We start from the raw sequence: 17,214 nt of genomic DNA, 5'->3' as shown, positions 1-17,214 counted from the left end.
AACTGAAAAGTTATTTAATTTAAGGAGGATGTTTACACAGCACAGCTGACATTTCTAGCATAAGGAACTGAACTCTGCCACCTGTCTCTGAAACAGTGAAAATGGACGTGTTTAAGGCCTCTTTTTTTCTCCAGAAAGGGTCCACATATATAATAATAATAAAAAAATTGGCAAAATTATATCATAAGTGCTTGTGACATTAGTTTATTTTCTTCATTATATTTGTGGTTAGTAGTTCAAGAGAATAAACAGTCTGACCACAGAACTGTCCTTGGAAAAAGTGCAAAAATGCATCCATCTCTCATGCAAAAATAAATAAATAAATAAATAAATATTCACTGAGAAAAGAAGGAAGATTGTTGAGAATGTCAGTAAAAGATTATGCAAAGGTTATTTTTGCATAATGCTTTCATGAATTCTTCAATCAATGTTTTTTGTTTGTTTTTAATAAGCTTTATATTTGCATATTCAGGAATGTGACTAAATGTTGCAGTCAGGTTTTTCCAGTGTAAGTTAGAAATGTCTCAGTTTCAGCTTGATTGTGCTCGGATTCTACAAACACACAGGGGAAGCGTAATCTTTACTCACGTAATGTTGTCTTCTCATAAAGTTGGATAAAACGACATAATGAACACATTTCATTGAATTTCTCATGTCTTTCTCATCCTAAGATCTGTATTGTTAGAGAATAAGAGTAGTAGTTTTAGTACTTTGCAAAGTATTTTAACATATTTGAAATATTAATTAACAAAATCCGAGTGCCCTTGGAGTTAAACAAGTTTCAGTGTTTCTGTGAAATAAGGTTTCTGTTTTGAATAAAGGGAAAGTTTTCATGCTGACACATTAAAAACGTTGTAGAAAGAGAGTAAGTAAAAAATAAATAAATAAAATCGGTGTATTCTTTTAACGCCTACAAAATGATTAGATCTAACTGTTAGATTTTTCTGATAGACAGTCTGGCTAATATACAAATAATTACACTTTATCGTATTGTCAGTTTCATGGCTGTCATTGCAACCAAATATCTTCTTCATACAGTGTATGAACGCTTACAGTTGAGACATAACAGGACCAAAAATCCATTCGAATCCTAAATCCATGAATTTACATGTTTTGCCTTCAAGCTACATGTTGGAAACTACAAAGTCTGAGTTATCAGTTTACACCTCCTAATCCAGTGACTTTTGCTCAGGCCCCCCCCACCCCACCCACACGTCAGTATATCTCTTATCTAAGCCTCACCTGATTTCCTGTCGAGAGAAACATACACTAACACATGCCAACAGTGCAGAAACCTGTCCTAACCCTAAACCAGGATCACTGTACCTGATTCACTCAACTGAAATCAGAGTCAATCAAAGAATAACTCTCCAAAATCAAAAGTACATGAGCTATTGGAAAAGCCAACCCCGAGCACAGAGTAAAATGAGGTGCTATCTGGCCCAAAAGCAACGGCACACTGGGGCGCATGAGCTGAGCACAGTGACTGAGATCAAATATGGCCTGAGGTGGACTGAGAGAAGAAAGAATGGATCCTTGCTGAGCAGAGATGTTCTTAACTGAACATCAAAAATCCAGGCAGTGACGGCAACATTTACAAAATATATTCATCAATACTGATAAACTTCTCAATGTTGTCATCAACCTCTCTAAACTTCTGGTTAGGAGAGCCGCAATTTGACAAAACAGTATGTACAGTGTCACGAACCTGAAACAGCCTGAGGGATAATGAGAGACAGAGAGAGAGAGAGAGAGAGAGAGAGAGAGAAGATAAGATAAGATAAAGAATTTCAAGCATGGAATTGTTGCCAATCCCCAGTGTCAACCTTGCCTTATTTAGGCAGTCAGTATACACTAAAGGTGAGGGGAGGAGCGAGTTCTTTGATTTACCTGCACTACACACACATTGTGCTGATGAAAGGTTGGATTGCAGCTTCATAACATGACACAATCAGCCAAGTAAATGACCAAACCAAGAGCACAAGAGCAGGCCCAGAGAGAGAGAGAGAGAGAGAGAGAGAGACATATGCTGATACCTGGCTTGACACCTGGCCCAGGCTCTGGCCTTCCCTCACCCTCCTCTCCCACTGGTGCTCCTCCTATCACTCATGCCGACAGATTGGATTGCCTTTTTAGGGAATGGCTGCCATAGACTTGCTGTGAACGGCAAAGTAGTCCCTTTCCTCTATATTGTTTCTCCCCCCTGCGGCCCAAAGATCCATCCCACCTCCTCATCCTCCTCCTCCTCCTCAGTGTGCAAGCAGAGCCTCCACGCTGCCCAGGGCCAGCTCACTGCCAGAGTAGAGAAGTATTCATTACTGAATAATAAAATCATCATTTTATGTGATGAAATTCCTACAGAGAATTACAAAACCCCTAGCAGCAGAGGTTTTGCCTTCAAAGGAGATAGAGGCATATCTTTCCAAAGAGTGGAAGAAACACTTAAAAGGCTTTTTTTTTTCTTACCAGTATAAAATTATGACCAACACTATGTCAAATGTTTGTGGACACCTGACCATCACACCCACAAATGCATTCTGAACATCCCATTCCAGATTTAGTCCCACTTTACTGTTATTTTCTTCTGGGAAAGCTTTCAGCTTTTCATTCAGCTACAAGAGCACGAGTGATGTTGGGTGAGGAAGCCTGGGGTACAGTTGGTGTTCCAGTCAATCCCAAAGGTGTTCAGTGGGGAACAGGTATGGGGCCCTGAAGAGAAGTTGCAGTGCCATGGCATGTGTGTGTTTGTGTGCTTCTGACTTTGTGGCAACAGTTTGGGGAGAACAACATATGGGTGTGATGTTCAGATGTCTGCATACTTTTGGTCATTTATATATCAGGATAAGGAACCTCGTGCAGCATTAACAGCAGCCAAGGCTTGTGTAAAATGTGGTTTGAGCCAGCATATCCAGCTGAAAGAACATGGCTTATAGCAGGAGTTCTTGAACATTTTGCAGCTTACTACCTCTTTAATTATAAAATACATTTCATTGAACCCTTCTGAACAATATCTAACTATTAAAATGTTAGATGTCTCATCTCATCTCATTATCTCTAGCCGCTTTATCCTTCTACAGGGTCGCAGGCAAGCTGGAGCCTATCCCAGCTGACTACAGGCGAAAGGCGGGGTACACCCTGGACAAGTCACCAGGTCATCACAGGGCTGACACATAGACACAGACAACCATTCACACTCACATTCACACCTACGGTCAATTTAGAGTCACCAGTTAACCTAACCTGCATGTCTTTGGACTGTGGGGGAAACCGGAGCACCCGGAGGAAACCCACGCGGACACGGGGAGAACATGCAAACTCCACACAGAAAGGCCCTCGCCGGCCCCGGGGCTCGAACCCAGGACCTTCTTGCTGTGAGGCGACAGCGCTAACCACTACACCACCGTGCCGCCCAATGTTAGATGTATACAGTAATATTTTGCCTATTTATTGCTGCTGCAATGTTTTGTAATCATGAACTTGTCATTATTTTCAGGCTATACACTACTTGTTTTCAGTTATTAAGTTTTGGATTAAACCCATGCAATACAAGTGACCAATCGAATGGGAAAATAATTAAGAACTCAATTATAAATAGAATAATAATGGGTTGTGATTACCATCACTGTTTAAAACACACACACACACACACACACACACACACACACACACACAAAACACAAACCCCTTGACGATGCTTAGACTCTTGAGGATCCCAACAGATCAGCAAGTTAACAAAACCAAACACAAGACAGAGGATAGACAAGTATTATTCACATTTAATATTATAAAAGTTAATATACTTAAATACCATTTATTTGGTTTGATGTATGGAAGCAATAGAGACCTGACTCCCCGATTACAGTCAGTGGTATGTGATCTGTATGTGTGGGGATCACTGCCCACATACCCAAACTGTTGTCTTCCCAGCTTCTACTTTTTTTTTTATCTTAGAAATGTACATAATTGTTTAATCCATGTTCAATTAACATATGACTCAGAATTTTAAAAAATAATAAAAATTACACTAAGATACCAACACTCTCTCAGAGTCTTGCGTGGTGACATACAACTTATTGCTGTGGTGCGTAAAGTAATGCTCAAACGCAAAGGCTTAATGTACTGGGAAAGATGAGATAGATTGATGGTACAGTCAGGAATGGTGAATGAATCAAAGTAGGAGCTTAATTCCTACCTACCGCTTTTCACAAGAAAGCAGTAACCCTTGTTCCCTTTAAAGGCCTTTGACTGACCCTGTTTAGATGGAAGGAATATATTGATGGATAAGAAAAAGGCACAAAAAAATGAGGGCAGGTTTCTTACTGCAGAGGAGACGAGACAGGAGAAGCAGCTCAGACAGAAAGACAGCCAGAAATACCAAGCATCTGTGATTCAATACTTTGTAAACCACAGAAGCTTTTAAACCCAGACTTAATGCCCTTTCTGCATTGAGTTTCCATACACATTAGGAAAATGAGCAAACGAGAGAGAGAGAGAGAGAGATCCCGAATGTTTCACAGAGGCACACGGAAAACAGTCTCTCACTAAATTCTTTTCTTTGTTCTTTTAACGCTGATTGACATTAAAACCGGCGGCACGGTGGCATAGTGGTTAGCGCTGTCGCCTCACAGCAAGAAGGTCCTGGGTTCGAGCCCCATGGCCGGCGAGGGCCTTTCTGTGTGGAGTTTGCATGTTCTCCCCGTGTCCGCGTGGGTTTCCTCCGGGTGCTCCGGTTTCCCCCACAGTCCAAAGACATGCAGGTTAGGTTAACTGGTGACTCTAAATTGACCGTTGGTGTGAATGTGAGTGTGAATGGTTGTCTGTGTCTATGTGTCAGCCCTGTGATGACCTGGCGACTTGTCCAGGGTGTACCCCGCCTTTCGCCCGTAGTCAGCTGGGATAGGCTCCAGCTTGCCTGCGACCCTGTAGAAGGATAAAGCGGCTAGAGATAATGAGATGAGATGACATTAAAACCCAGAAATACAGTCAATGGAAGCTGCAGTGAAGCTCCTCTGGATGACTGATGAAGTATAAGGTGCAAAGCTTGTGGGGCTGTGAGACTCATTCAGTTGGAGGAAACTATGCTCATTTGAATGAAGTAATCTGATATTTTCTGTTTTCAGACGCGTTGTAATGTTACATACTCAAATGTGTGAAGAGAACATAGCAACTTGTGTCTCATGAAGGCTGTCACTTTCATATTTGTGCAAACTATATTTCTTTAACACATCCGTTACTAAGGCTGAGTTCGAATTATAATATTTGAATAAAATCACTATAATATTCAAAGTGCAAAAAAGGGACGTTATCTGAAATTAGTCACTTTATTTTACACTAACAGGAAATTGAGGTCTATTTAACCACCCAACATCCCCCAGTACTAGTTGAACAAATTAATACCAGGTACTGTAAGGCATGAGAAGGACTTTGACTTGACTTTGACACCTGAAAAGACTATTTTTGAGAATCTCGTCATGGGGTTTTGAGTAGAAACAAGCCAAAACAGTAAACAGGTTTGGGAACTGTGTGTGTCCCAGAGTGCACAGAGCCCTCGAGAGGAAGGAAACACGCCCTCTGAGTTCCAACAAAACACAGCAGACTAACTGTGCGCTCACTGAGCCTCCACGCTTTGATGACTAAGTTTGGCAATAAGTACCTGCTGTTCCTGTCCATATATGGAACCTGAGACATGAGAAAAAGACAGACGCTCCACCCAGAAGACCTCGAGCAGGCAATTGTTTGTCATATAAACAGTGTAGAGATGAGAGAGCATGGGAGTGTTAAAGTTTGAGAGAAAGAATGTAAGTGTTACTGTGAGAGTACGCATGCACATGGGCATGAGAGAGAAAGAGAAAGAGAAAGCTAAATATGAATTTCAGAGCTCGTGAAAAAAACCCATTAAGGTTGAAAATGAAAAGGACAAACTCAGTAACGTGCAATAATGTCGAAATTGTACATACAGAACATACAAACCCTATTCAGCCAGCTAAATTCACACAAAACCTCAGTCATCATTTCCTCTGCCAAGGCTGACTATATAAGGTTAAGACTTTACTGTCATTTGAGGCCACTTCCTCCTTGCTTGCTGTGATGCGGATCAACAGCACACCATTTAACCACCTCTCAGTGTCAGCAGCAACATCACCAACATCAGTAACTTTAGGAGAACCGGAAAATAGACACAGATGGTCGTTTCACAACATGAGCAAAACAATTAAAGAGAAAGTGAAGGAAAAGTGCTTTACTTTAAAAGGCACACATTTGTATACTTGTTGACAGCTGCGGCAAAACAGAAGTGTTTAAAACGGCCAAGCATCTCTCAGCAAGCACATCTTCTTTCGTTTAGGCTAGCCACTGCAATTTGATTTCCTTGAGAAAGATTCATGTGACACAAGCCTTGAATTCTTGACATTGTTATCATGTGACACACTTAAAGATTTCCTTTTATGGTGGTTGCTGTTACATCGGTTAGAGGGTGAGGCCTCAGCACTGCCAAAGTGCACAAACGGTCTAAAGTTAAGCCTTTGAGGAGATAAATATAATAGCTATAAATATGACAAATCTGGGGGTGGACAAAACAGGACAACAAAAGCTACACTGTAAAAAAATGACTGTGAAATTTACAGTAAAACTATGTGAAATGCATACAGAACAGCACTGTAAACCCCGAAACATATATTTGTTGTTCAAATCACTGTTAAATTTTGTAAACCAGTAAACAGAACGTTTTTGTTATATTTACAACATCAATATGTGATTTAAAGCAAATTTATTTGTTAAAGCTACAAGTACTGGTAACAAAAACAGAGAAATACTGTAACACTCATCTCATCTCATTATCTCTAACCGCTTTATCCTGTTCTACAGGGTCGCAGGCAAGCTGGAGCCTATCCCAGCTGACTACGGGTGAAAGGCGGGGTACACCCTGGACAAGTCGCCAGGTCATCACAGGGCTGACACATAGACACAGACAACCATTCACACTCACATTCACACCTACGGTCAATTTAGAGTCACCAGTTAACCTAACCTGCATGTCTTTGGACTGTGGGGGAAACCGGAGCACCCGGAGGAAACCCACGCGGACACGGGGAGAACATGCAAACTCCGCACAGAAAGGCCCTCGCTGGCCACGGGGCTCGAACCCGGACCTTCTTATTGTGAGGCGACAGCGCTAACCACTACACCACCGTGCCACCCACTGTAACACTGTAACAGAAAACTTGTGTCAATTTGACATGCACTTACTGCAGAATGAAGGGTTTTTCTTAGTAAAAGTACATAGCCTTCTGGGCTATGCATATAAATTCATTGCTTATGCCAGCCTGCATGAAACTAGAAACACTATTCAGTTCCAACTCCCAACCATTTCTAACTGAATTCTAACGATTTCTAACAACATTTAGGCAAAGTTATTAAAATGTAAACAACCACCCAACAGTGTTATTAACTGCAGCAAGTGCAGTGTTTTAATGTGATTTCAGCCGTGATTTCATTCACTGTAAATCACTTTACATGTTCGCCAGTAAAGTGATCTACTGGGGTGCTGTATTTTTTACAGGGATTTTCTGGTCACCCCAGCTGCCAGGGTTTTCTTGTTAAAATGACAGTTTTTTTTTTTTTTTACAGTGTACCATATATGATTTTAGATCATTACATGTTAATACAAAGTACACGACTGCTCGTTGCTCTAGCTTTCCATTTCTGCATGCACTTTTGATAAACAAAGCTCAGTGGCAGTTACAACGTGTTCTATTTCACTGAGTTTGCTTTCTCATTCAAAGAGTTAAAAAGGATCCCAAGAGTCAACAGAATGTTTTTTAGTTATATCAGAGGTAATCAATAACTGGGTTCGAGTTAAACACAGCAGAGTACACAGATGAGGTAGCTGTTGAAGTTGTGATAACTGAAGCAGTGTATTTATATAGTGTAGTGTTGTCGTTTCTCACTGCTGTGCAAGCAGCAGGTTATGGTAGGGCAGGATTAAGAGCAGTCGGCATATGCAGCTCATTGCATTCCAGCAGCGGCCAGGCCCTCCTGTGGCTTTACGTGCTTGAATGTGATTTCCTGTACAAACTCGCAGGGAAAGGTATCCCTGAGAAATTCACTTCCTGTACAGAATGCTTCGGTCATTCCCTTATTTGGCAACTCAAGCTGCCATGTGCCTGGAGGCTATGCGTGTGCCATGCTATGATATCTGATGTTAATTTTAGAGGCAGTTTTGATGGCATTTACTTGTGCCTGTTTAGCTAAGTAATCTGAATTGGTCTGAACAGTAAAGTATAGCCGGGAGGAGAAAAAAAAAATTTTAACAATAAAAATTGCTTGTAACAGGGACAGATGATATGTGCACAGATCCCAAATAGAGCCCTCTGCCAGATATCTTCTTGGAACCTGGTCTTGGTGAGCAGGATTTATTGGGGGTGCCACACCTCAGGGCTCTCCCACACAATAACATCATTGATAACACCCAGAAATTGCAATTTATGCGCAAGAAGCTTTGTGATGCAAACAGTTGTTCTATTAACCTTAGTACCATTGTAGTAACTGGATTGCCATCTTAAGCCTCCTGGAAATGATGTCAGTGAAACTGCTATAAAGGTCGAGTAAATAATGTAACACTAATTATGCAGTGAATAACATTTGTAGAAAAGCTCTTACTGACAGCCTCAATGTATCCTACAGAAAATGTCAAACCCACAGACCACAGCTAAGCAAAGATCAGTATGTCGAAATGATTGTTAAAAGAGTTAAACAATAAATGAGCCGGGCCCCTCCTTTTTTTTTTTTCAGATATAACCCACATCCTGTGAAAAGCTTCAAATCTTGGTCAGGGTTTGCTGAAAGTGGCAGGACTTTCATTTGATTGATACTGATACACATTTGTTGACAATGTGCCTGCCAAAGTACTGCTACCAGCAAACTAACTAAAGCCATTGCAGAGGATGAGCAATTCTTCATCTGGGGTAGGCGAATACTTTTCGGTACATTCATCTAGCTATTCGTTTTATGCAAGAGCAAATATCAGGCCAGGGCATGTACTGTAAGGCCATCCTCTCACCAGCAGACAGATGGGACAGAAAGTTTAGTAGAATCATATTAATGATTGAAAACTATACTTTACTAGAAACTAAACTGATGCATTTCGCATATTACTCTCTACCCCAAATCACGATTCGTTAGGAGGAAAAATTCATACCCCGTGCAGATTAAGGGCTGACACTTTTAAAGACAAAATAGATTATGCTCACTGACTCTCATAAACTGATCACTCCGAGAATGTGAATAATTCAGCATATCTGATTTATCTCATGTATTTTCTACAGTTAAATGTTTTGTATTTCAGGAATATTACCACAGCAGGGACTACGCTCCATGTGAGCCCCAGTTTGTGGGCGTCTTAGCAGGATGCTAATGAACCACTGATCTGCATTGATCCACTAGCACTGGAGGGAATACTTACCACCCACATTCAATGGGCACAGTGGTTATCATTCTAAAATAAGAGGAAAATGGCACCACAGAGCCCCAAAATAAATCGCACAGGGCAGCAATCCAAAGGCAGAAGCATCAGGATGCCAGAGTCTAAGTGAGAAGGCTAATCTGATCAAGCTCATTGCGTGATGACATGAGTCTCTCAACACCTTGTAAATCCTTGCAACCATAAGAGGCACCTTTGGTATCCTGACAGCTATCACTTACAACAGGAAGTGAAGCAGTGATGTGTTGAAACAGAGGACAGAGCCACTATTGATGCACAGAAGAAAGCAAATGAGGAAGCTGAGTTTTTCCCTTTTTTTTTTAAATTGTGGTCATTATATCCTATTCAGGGGCTGCTGAAAAATCTGATGGCATGTGTCATTATAGAGTGCCTTTCTAAATTGTTTGCACTACAGTAAGGCATGCTCTGTAAGAAATTATAGCATTCCATCTAACTCAAGTAAGTGAAAACGTGACTCTTTAGACAGTGGTGGCTCTGGGTTTACTGATCGGATGGTCAGGGGTTCGAGTCCCAGAACCATAAAACTGTCCCTGTTGGGCCCTTGGGCAAGGCCCTTAACTCTAGCAGCTCAACCTATCCATACTGACTCCACACAGAAGTGGGGAAAAATATGTAAAAGAAAAAAAGTGACTCTTTAAGGGGGTGTATATATGATTGAAGAGTATGTGAATCCATCTGGGACATAAATTGGAGCCTAATCCAATCTGCAGACGAAGAAGCCAGCTGGTAGAGTAAAATGTGACTCCCATGTTCCTGGGTCGAGATGCACACTTAAGTGTTTCAAAAATCAATGTATCACAACAGCACTACCAATCAATGCTCCATTTACCATCAGTGGGGAAGCCACTGGCTGCCTGGGATGCTAAGAGGATGTGTAAGAAGAGCATTCCAAGAGAAAGGGGGTAGGGTGGAGTGTGCTTCTGTGTAATCCTTACAAATGCTAATGCAGAAGGGTAGGCTACTTTCTTTTGAATATGACAAAAGAATAATATAGGCCTCTTCATACTCTAGTAGCTTGGGTTAAGGCCTCCGTTTTAACAAGTGCTTATAGGAGCTTAGATGTACACAGACGCACAGACAATACCAACTCTTTTTAATTTTCTAAACGCCTCTGAGGGAAGACTGCAAAAGAGCATATTCAAGAACATTAGTATTATCATAACGAACATATGATTATAAAAACAGCTGCATATTTGATCTTTCATTTAAAAAAATAATCAGAATGTTGTTAGGAAGTGGGATAAAGCACAGTAGTGATCAATGCAAAAGGGTGGTGGTCCTCAAAGGAGCTGTATATCTACGGAAACACAACCCCAGACAGAATAGAATAGAATAGAATAGAATAGAATAGAATAGAATGCCTTTATTGTCACTATACACATGTACAATGAGATGGACTTGCTTGGAAAAAAATCAAGTCAAACCTCAGAGAAATGTTTTATCTGAAATGTAAACATCAAAACCACTACACTGAATGAAAACAAGGATTTTTAACTTATTGTTGGTAGGTAAAACATTACTTTAAATTTCAGTAATTTAAACTTACTTTGTATGAAAGGGGGATGGACTTGGAGGATTCTTTGTGGGGGAGGGCTCCTGCAGCATGTATATCCTATGAGACTAAATTCTTTAAACCTTAATATTAAATAGTGAGGTAGAACTCATTCCTCCAGCTACCATGTATAGAAATGAATCTCCGAATACACCCCAGTTCCCCTGGTTTGATTTGATACAGACCACACAACAACAACTGTCATCAGTTTGTATGCAATTTTAACAGAACCAATTGTGTTCACAAATTACTTTCTATGCTTATAATATACAATATATTAAATGGGAGGTACAGTGGTGCAGTGGTTAGCACTCTCACTTCGCAGTAAGCAGGTTCTGAGTTTACATGTTCTCCTTGTGCTTGCATGGGTTTAATCTGGGTGCTCCGGTTTCCTCCCACAATTCAATTGATGATAGATTGGTGACCTGTCCAGGGTGTACCCCGTCTCTCACCCAGTGTCCAATGGGACTGGCTCCAGCTCACCGGCGACCAGCAATGGATAAGTGGCATAGAAAATGAATGAATGAATGAATGAATGAATGAAACAAAAATGCTCTTGAGACTTATAAAGAGATTTCTAAGGTGGAAAACAGACTTTGCTGATAGGGCGGGTGAGAGATCTGTTAGGATTTATGGAAAGTACAGCGCCTTTGCTTACCACACAAAGTGGCATCAGATAGGGTTTGGCATAATCAGCTGTTTCTGTTTATAACTACCATTTACAAGTGTCTTGACACAGGTGCATAACAGCATTGCTCATTACATATTAAGTCACATGTTAGACTTATCAGAGTCCATTAAAGATGACTATGCATCTAGATGGACTGAATATTGTAAGGATTGAAACTTGTAAGGTATAGATATGTGATCCTTGTGTCCTTTCAATACAACAACTTCCAAAAGATTATCAAGAAGGAAACGATAAGAGAAGCCCAAGCTCTACACGTTTACAACATGTAACAGGATAACAATCAAGCCTGGGATATCAACACTTTCAGGGTAAAAAGGCTGGGTCTATATCAAGTCATAAGTCCATCCATCCATCCATGATCTATAACCACTTATCCTGTACAGGGTCGCAACCAAGCTGGAGCCTATCCCAGCTGACTACGGGCGAAAGGCGGGGTACACCCTGGACAAGTCGCCAGGTCATCACAGGGCTGACACATATAGACAAACAACCATTCACACCTACGGTCAATTTAGAGTCACCAGTTAACCTAACCTGCATGTCTTTGGACTGTGGGGGAAACCGGAGGAAATCCACGCGGACACGGGAAGAACATGCAAACTCCACACAGAAAGGCCCTCGCCGGCCGCTGGGCTCGAACCCAGGACCTTTGTGCTGTGAGGCGACGGTGCTAACCACTACACCACCATAAGTTTAATAATAAAATAAATGCCATGCCTCCCCTCATAATACATCACACGCAACTTTGCACTCTGTATTAACTCACCTGTTGTCTCTCAACAGTGAGTCATGTCATATGGCAAGATCTATTGTGCAAGGTTACAGTAATCAGAGACGACTAATTAGTTTTATAATTCAGAAGCATGTGAAGGTCCCACTCAAGGTGGGCCAAAGAAAACACACAGCTTCTCTCTGGAGCAGTTAGGAGGCTATTCATCCAGCCCTCCTGCTTAGCAAGTGGCACTGTAGTGTAGCATTTACAACTCTGATTTATTTCCATCGTTCATCCTTATTGCACAATCTATAAAGAATAATTATTATTCTACAGTAAGTAGACTTGTTAATCATTTGCACTTTTTTTGTACTGGAGTGTAAGCACATCCTGCAGCCTATATCCTGTTATCATTTACCAAAGCTTAATTCATTCAGATTTCACACACAGACTGTGTGAATGGAAAAACATATGAAACCGTGTCATTTTACCCAGTCAACAGGTAGCAAAGATCATATTTAGATACAGATATTTCTCTCACACACACACACACAAACCCCTGGATAATGTAAAGTGTGGGTTAAGCAGGCCTGTTTTCCTCTAAAAGCCGAGCTTCCCCTTCTTTTTCACTCTCAAGTTGCAAGAAACCAGTGTAGCAATGTGCACGCGACAGCCGGGTGTGTGACGACGGACCAATCAGAGAACCGAGATCCGAAAGTTTACCTTTTATGGCTAGAGCCGGGCATGAGCACTGATATAAAAGCGAGCGCCCAGCACTCCCACTTCACTCTGAGCTCCTCCACCCACAGCTAGTGCGGAATATCATCTGCCCTACCAATTTCTTTTCTTAAGCCGACAAGCCCCAGACTTTAAGGTAAGGATTTTTTTTTTTTTATTGTTTTGCATTATCATAATAGTAATAAGCGCCTGATTATGTATACAAGTGTTTTTTTTTTTTTTGCATAGCTACAAGTTTAATATCGAAACCTCAAATCCAAAAGATTTTATTTTGTACCTAGTACAGCTATTAGAATAACTGTGTAATTAAAGTACCCTTTAATAATAATTTTACCTTTAAAGCTTGTATTTCTTGCTAACCTGAGGACATAATGAGCTGTTTAACGGCTGTGCACGCGCCATTAAACTAGTCCAGAAACGCTTGTACTTTATTATTAAATCGGTCTACATTGAGCTAGCTTTAAAACAATAGCTTGCTAGAACTATATAATGTATCATGCTTATTTTTATATTTCTTAAACCGGCTTCCTGGCTCGGTAATTTGTATGTCTTCGCTGCAGTAGGGTGTGACCTACTTGGTTAACGTTACTCCTTTAGCTGACTAGCATGCTAGCTTATAGGCTAATCACCTCAGGCGACACAGCCGGCCGTTCTTCACACGTTAAAGCCCGAGTGTCCCTGCAGTAACCTGAGGTGGCTGGTGTCTCAAAATGAATAATTAACCATCGAAAATTTCCCGTGTTTTAAATACGGTCGTGCTCGACCTCCTTTTAATGCATTAACCTTCTCGTCTGGCAGCTTTTTTTTTTTTCCAGTGAATCCGACAGTTGGTTAATTCAAGGTGTGGTCCATTCATTATCTAAACCTGCTAACGGATTAGTTTTGCATGAGTATGGTATTAATAGCCGTAGCTTCCTCTTGGAAATTCCCTAATCTTCTTTCTTACTTTAATAAGAAGACGGGTCGGGTTTGGGCTTTATCTAGTTTTATTGAGGTTAAGCGTCACGACTGGCTGCAGAGTGGTGACGCAGTGTCGTTACCGGGAGCCATACGAGCATCTGTTAAAGCGGCAGTGAGGCTTTATTCAGGGAGTGGACGTGAACTTTAAAATCCGTTCCTTTTTCTTTATTGAACCTTTCTTCCGCTGGCTAAACGCCATACCACCGGTAGTCGCAAAGAGGCTCGAATCATTGCCTTTTATGGTAATAGCGAGCAAGTGGCGGTACTTCCTTTGTCTGGCGCGCATTGTTCTGCTCTGACTCCCTCTAGTGGTCATAGAATGAAATGCAGAACTAACAGGAAGTGCAGTCCAGGGTAGTCACGTGTCTACTGGAAGTCCTGCTGCTCTGCTGTCGTCGTGGTTGACTTAACTTATTTATTTGCTTTCTCCTCTCCTGTGTAGTTCAGCCATGGATGATGAAATTGCCGCACTGGTTGTTGACAATGGATCTGGTATGTGCAAAGCTGGATTTGCTGGAGATGATGCTCCCCGTGCTGTCTTCCCATCCATCGTGGGCCGCCCAAGACACCAGGTATAACTTTTTTTTTCTTCCTCCCCCTAGCTTTTAAAACATTCCTTTGAATGTAATTCTGACTTGTTTTATTCTAAGTACATGGCTCTGTATTGCAGAAACTAATGGGGTTTTTTTTTGTCTCTTACAGGGTGTGATGGTTGGTATGGGACAGAAGGATAGTTATGTTGGAGATGAGGCTCAGAGCAAAAGGGGTATTCTGACCTTGAAGTACCCCATTGAGCACGGTATTGTCACCAACTGGGATGATATGGAGAAGATCTGGCATCATACCTTCTACAATGAGCTGCGTGTTGCCCCTGAGGAGCACCCTGTCCTGCTTACTGAGGCTCCCCTGAACCCCAAAGCCAACAGGGAAAAGATGACCCAGGTTAGTTTGGTAGTGGGTTTGAAGTGAATCTGTCTCTTGGCTGTCCTACTTAAACCTATTACTTTCTTATTCTCCTTAAGTTCATCCAGTTCCTTCATTCACTTTCTCCAGGCTTCATCTCCTCTGAACTCCTGAGTTTCTCATCTGTTGGAACCAGCAGGTTATTTCTTTCCCTGCCTGGTCTTTCTGCACTCTTTCCAATATTGGCTTACACTTGTGTTCTCCTTCCCTCCTCCCCCAATAATCCTGACTTTCCTTTACACTCTTAACTGCATGGTCTGTGGTGATGACCTAATGAAATGAACAGGGTTTAAACACTCATTGTCATTTCAGATTATGTTCGAGACCTTCAACACCCCAGCTATGTACGTTGCCATCCAGGCTGTGCTGTCCCTGTACGCCTCTGGTCGTACCACTGGTATTGTGATGGACTCTGGTGATGGTGTGACCCACACTGTGCCCATCTATGAAGGTTACGCTCTTCCCCATGCCATTCTCCGTCTGGACCTGGCTGGCCGTGACCTGACTGACTACCTCATGAAGATCCTGACCGAGAGAGGCTACAGCTTCACCACCACAGCTGAGAGAGAAATTGTCCGTGACATCAAGGAGAAGCTCTGCTATGTTGCCCTTGACTTTGAGCAGGAGATGGGCACTGCTGCCTCATCCTCCTCTCTGGAGAAGAGCTATGAGCTGCCTGACGGACAGGTCATCACCATTGGCAATGAGAGGTTCAGGTGTCCCGAGGCTCTCTTCCAGCCATCTTTCTTGGGTAAGAATCTTCTCTGTAGAAGTTGAATGGTCTAGTAGTGCATTTGCACCATTGTGTAGTGCAGCTGGAGACATTGTCTAATACTGTCTTGATCCTCAGGTATGGAGTCCTGTGGAATCCATGAGACCACCTTCAACTCCATCATGAAGTGTGATGTGGATATCCGTAAGGACCTGTATGCCAACACTGTACTGTCTGGTGGTACCACCATGTACCCTGGCATTGCAGACAGGATGCAGAAGGAAATCACAGCCCTGGCCCCTAGCACAATGAAAATTAAGGTGAGCTTGGTTTCTTTTAATCCATTGTGACTTGGTACAGGTTGCTGAATTAAAGGCAGGTGAAGGCTTGAGTGTGTGGCTAATCCTGATCTTGTCTTTGCAGATTATTGCCCCACCTGAGCGTAAATACTCTGTCTGGATCGGAGGCTCCATCCTGGCCTCCCTGTCCACCTTCCAGCAGATGTGGATCAGCAAGCAGGAGTACGATGAGTCTGGACCCTCCATTGTCCACCGCAAATGCTTCTAAACAGACTGTTACCACTTCACGTCGACTCAATCTGCGCAGAGAAATACCTGAAACGACAACATTGGCATGGCTTTTGTTATTTTTGGCGCTTGACTCAGGATCTAAAAACTGGAACGGTGAAGGTGACGGCAATGGTTTTTTGGCAAATAAGCATCCCCGAAGTTCTACAATGCATCTGAGGACTCAAAGTACTTTTGTTTTGGTTTTTTTTTTAGTTTCTTTAGTCATTCCACATGTTTGTTAAATGCGTTGTTCAGAAACTTATTTGCCTCTATGAAGGCTGCCCATTAATTGGGAGCATACTTTAACATTGTAGTATTGCTTGTATGTAAATTATGTAACAGAAAACAATGTCTGGGTTTTTGTACTTTTCGGCCTTAATCTTGGTCCTTTTGTTTTCTTTGTGTTACAAAATGAAAATACAAAGCTTTACCTTTTCAAAATGTAAAGGTCTCATTCCCCTTGGGCAAATGTAGAAGCTGTATGGAACATGGTGGGGCCAACCTGTACACTGACTTAATTCAATACCCAATAAAAGTGCACATGTGTAAGATGACACTTTTTTTTTTGTCTTGAGTCATTTGTAAGATTTAAAGGTGACTGAAGGTACTGAGGGAAGTGAGTGGTATGGAGTAAAATCCAGAGCTTATGTTCTAAATTGTACCCACATTAGAGTCTGTCCTGTATTTACAAGGCTCAGTTAAGTGACTGCAGTAAACCTATTCTAGGCTAAAGAAAGGGACTGCTCTTTAGTATGTTACTTGGAGTGGAGTCTCGGTTCCTGGTTGGTTTTTATGGACTATGCAGGTTTATCAATCAC

The 17,214-nt window shown here is 41.7% G+C and overlaps 1 protein-coding gene across 1 annotated transcript; it reads left to right on the top strand.

Moving 5' to 3' along the window:
* Window positions 1–13,221: 13,221 nt before the first annotated feature.
* Window positions 13,222–16,950, top strand: actb2 (actin, beta 2). Its single transcript, XM_060943040.1, has 6 exons — window positions 13,222–13,328; window positions 14,595–14,724; window positions 14,855–15,094; window positions 15,428–15,866; window positions 15,966–16,147; window positions 16,251–16,950. The coding sequence occupies exons 2-6, from the start codon at window positions 14,602–14,604 to the stop codon at window positions 16,392–16,394; spliced, it is 1,128 nt and encodes a 375-aa protein (XP_060799023.1). The 5' UTR covers window positions 13,222–13,328; window positions 14,595–14,601; the 3' UTR covers window positions 16,395–16,950.
* The last annotated feature ends 264 nt before the right edge of the window (window positions 16,951–17,214 follow it).

This window comes from Neoarius graeffei, chromosome 16, assembly GCF_027579695.1.
Source record: "Neoarius graeffei isolate fNeoGra1 chromosome 16, fNeoGra1.pri, whole genome shotgun sequence".
Classification (NCBI taxonomy): Eukaryota; Metazoa; Chordata; class Actinopteri; order Siluriformes; family Ariidae; genus Neoarius; species Neoarius graeffei.
Note: the sequence above shows the minus strand (reverse complement) of the source record. Positions and strands in the feature narration are given on the sequence as shown.

What these genes read in the sequence shown, in the direction of transcription:
- actb2 (XM_060943040.1), top strand. Translation starts at nt 14,602, where the DNA reads ATGGATGATGAAATTGCCGCACTGGTTGTTGACAATGGATCTGGTATG. An exon ending in ACAGGGAAAAGATGACCCAG is followed by an intron (nt 15,095 to 15,427) that starts GTTAGTTTGGTA and finishes TTGTCATTTCAG; the next exon opens with ATTATGTTCGAGACCTTCAA. An exon ending in CTAGCACAATGAAAATTAAG is followed by an intron (nt 16,148 to 16,250) that starts GTGAGCTTGGTT and finishes TTGTCTTTGCAG; the next exon opens with ATTATTGCCCCACCTGAGCG.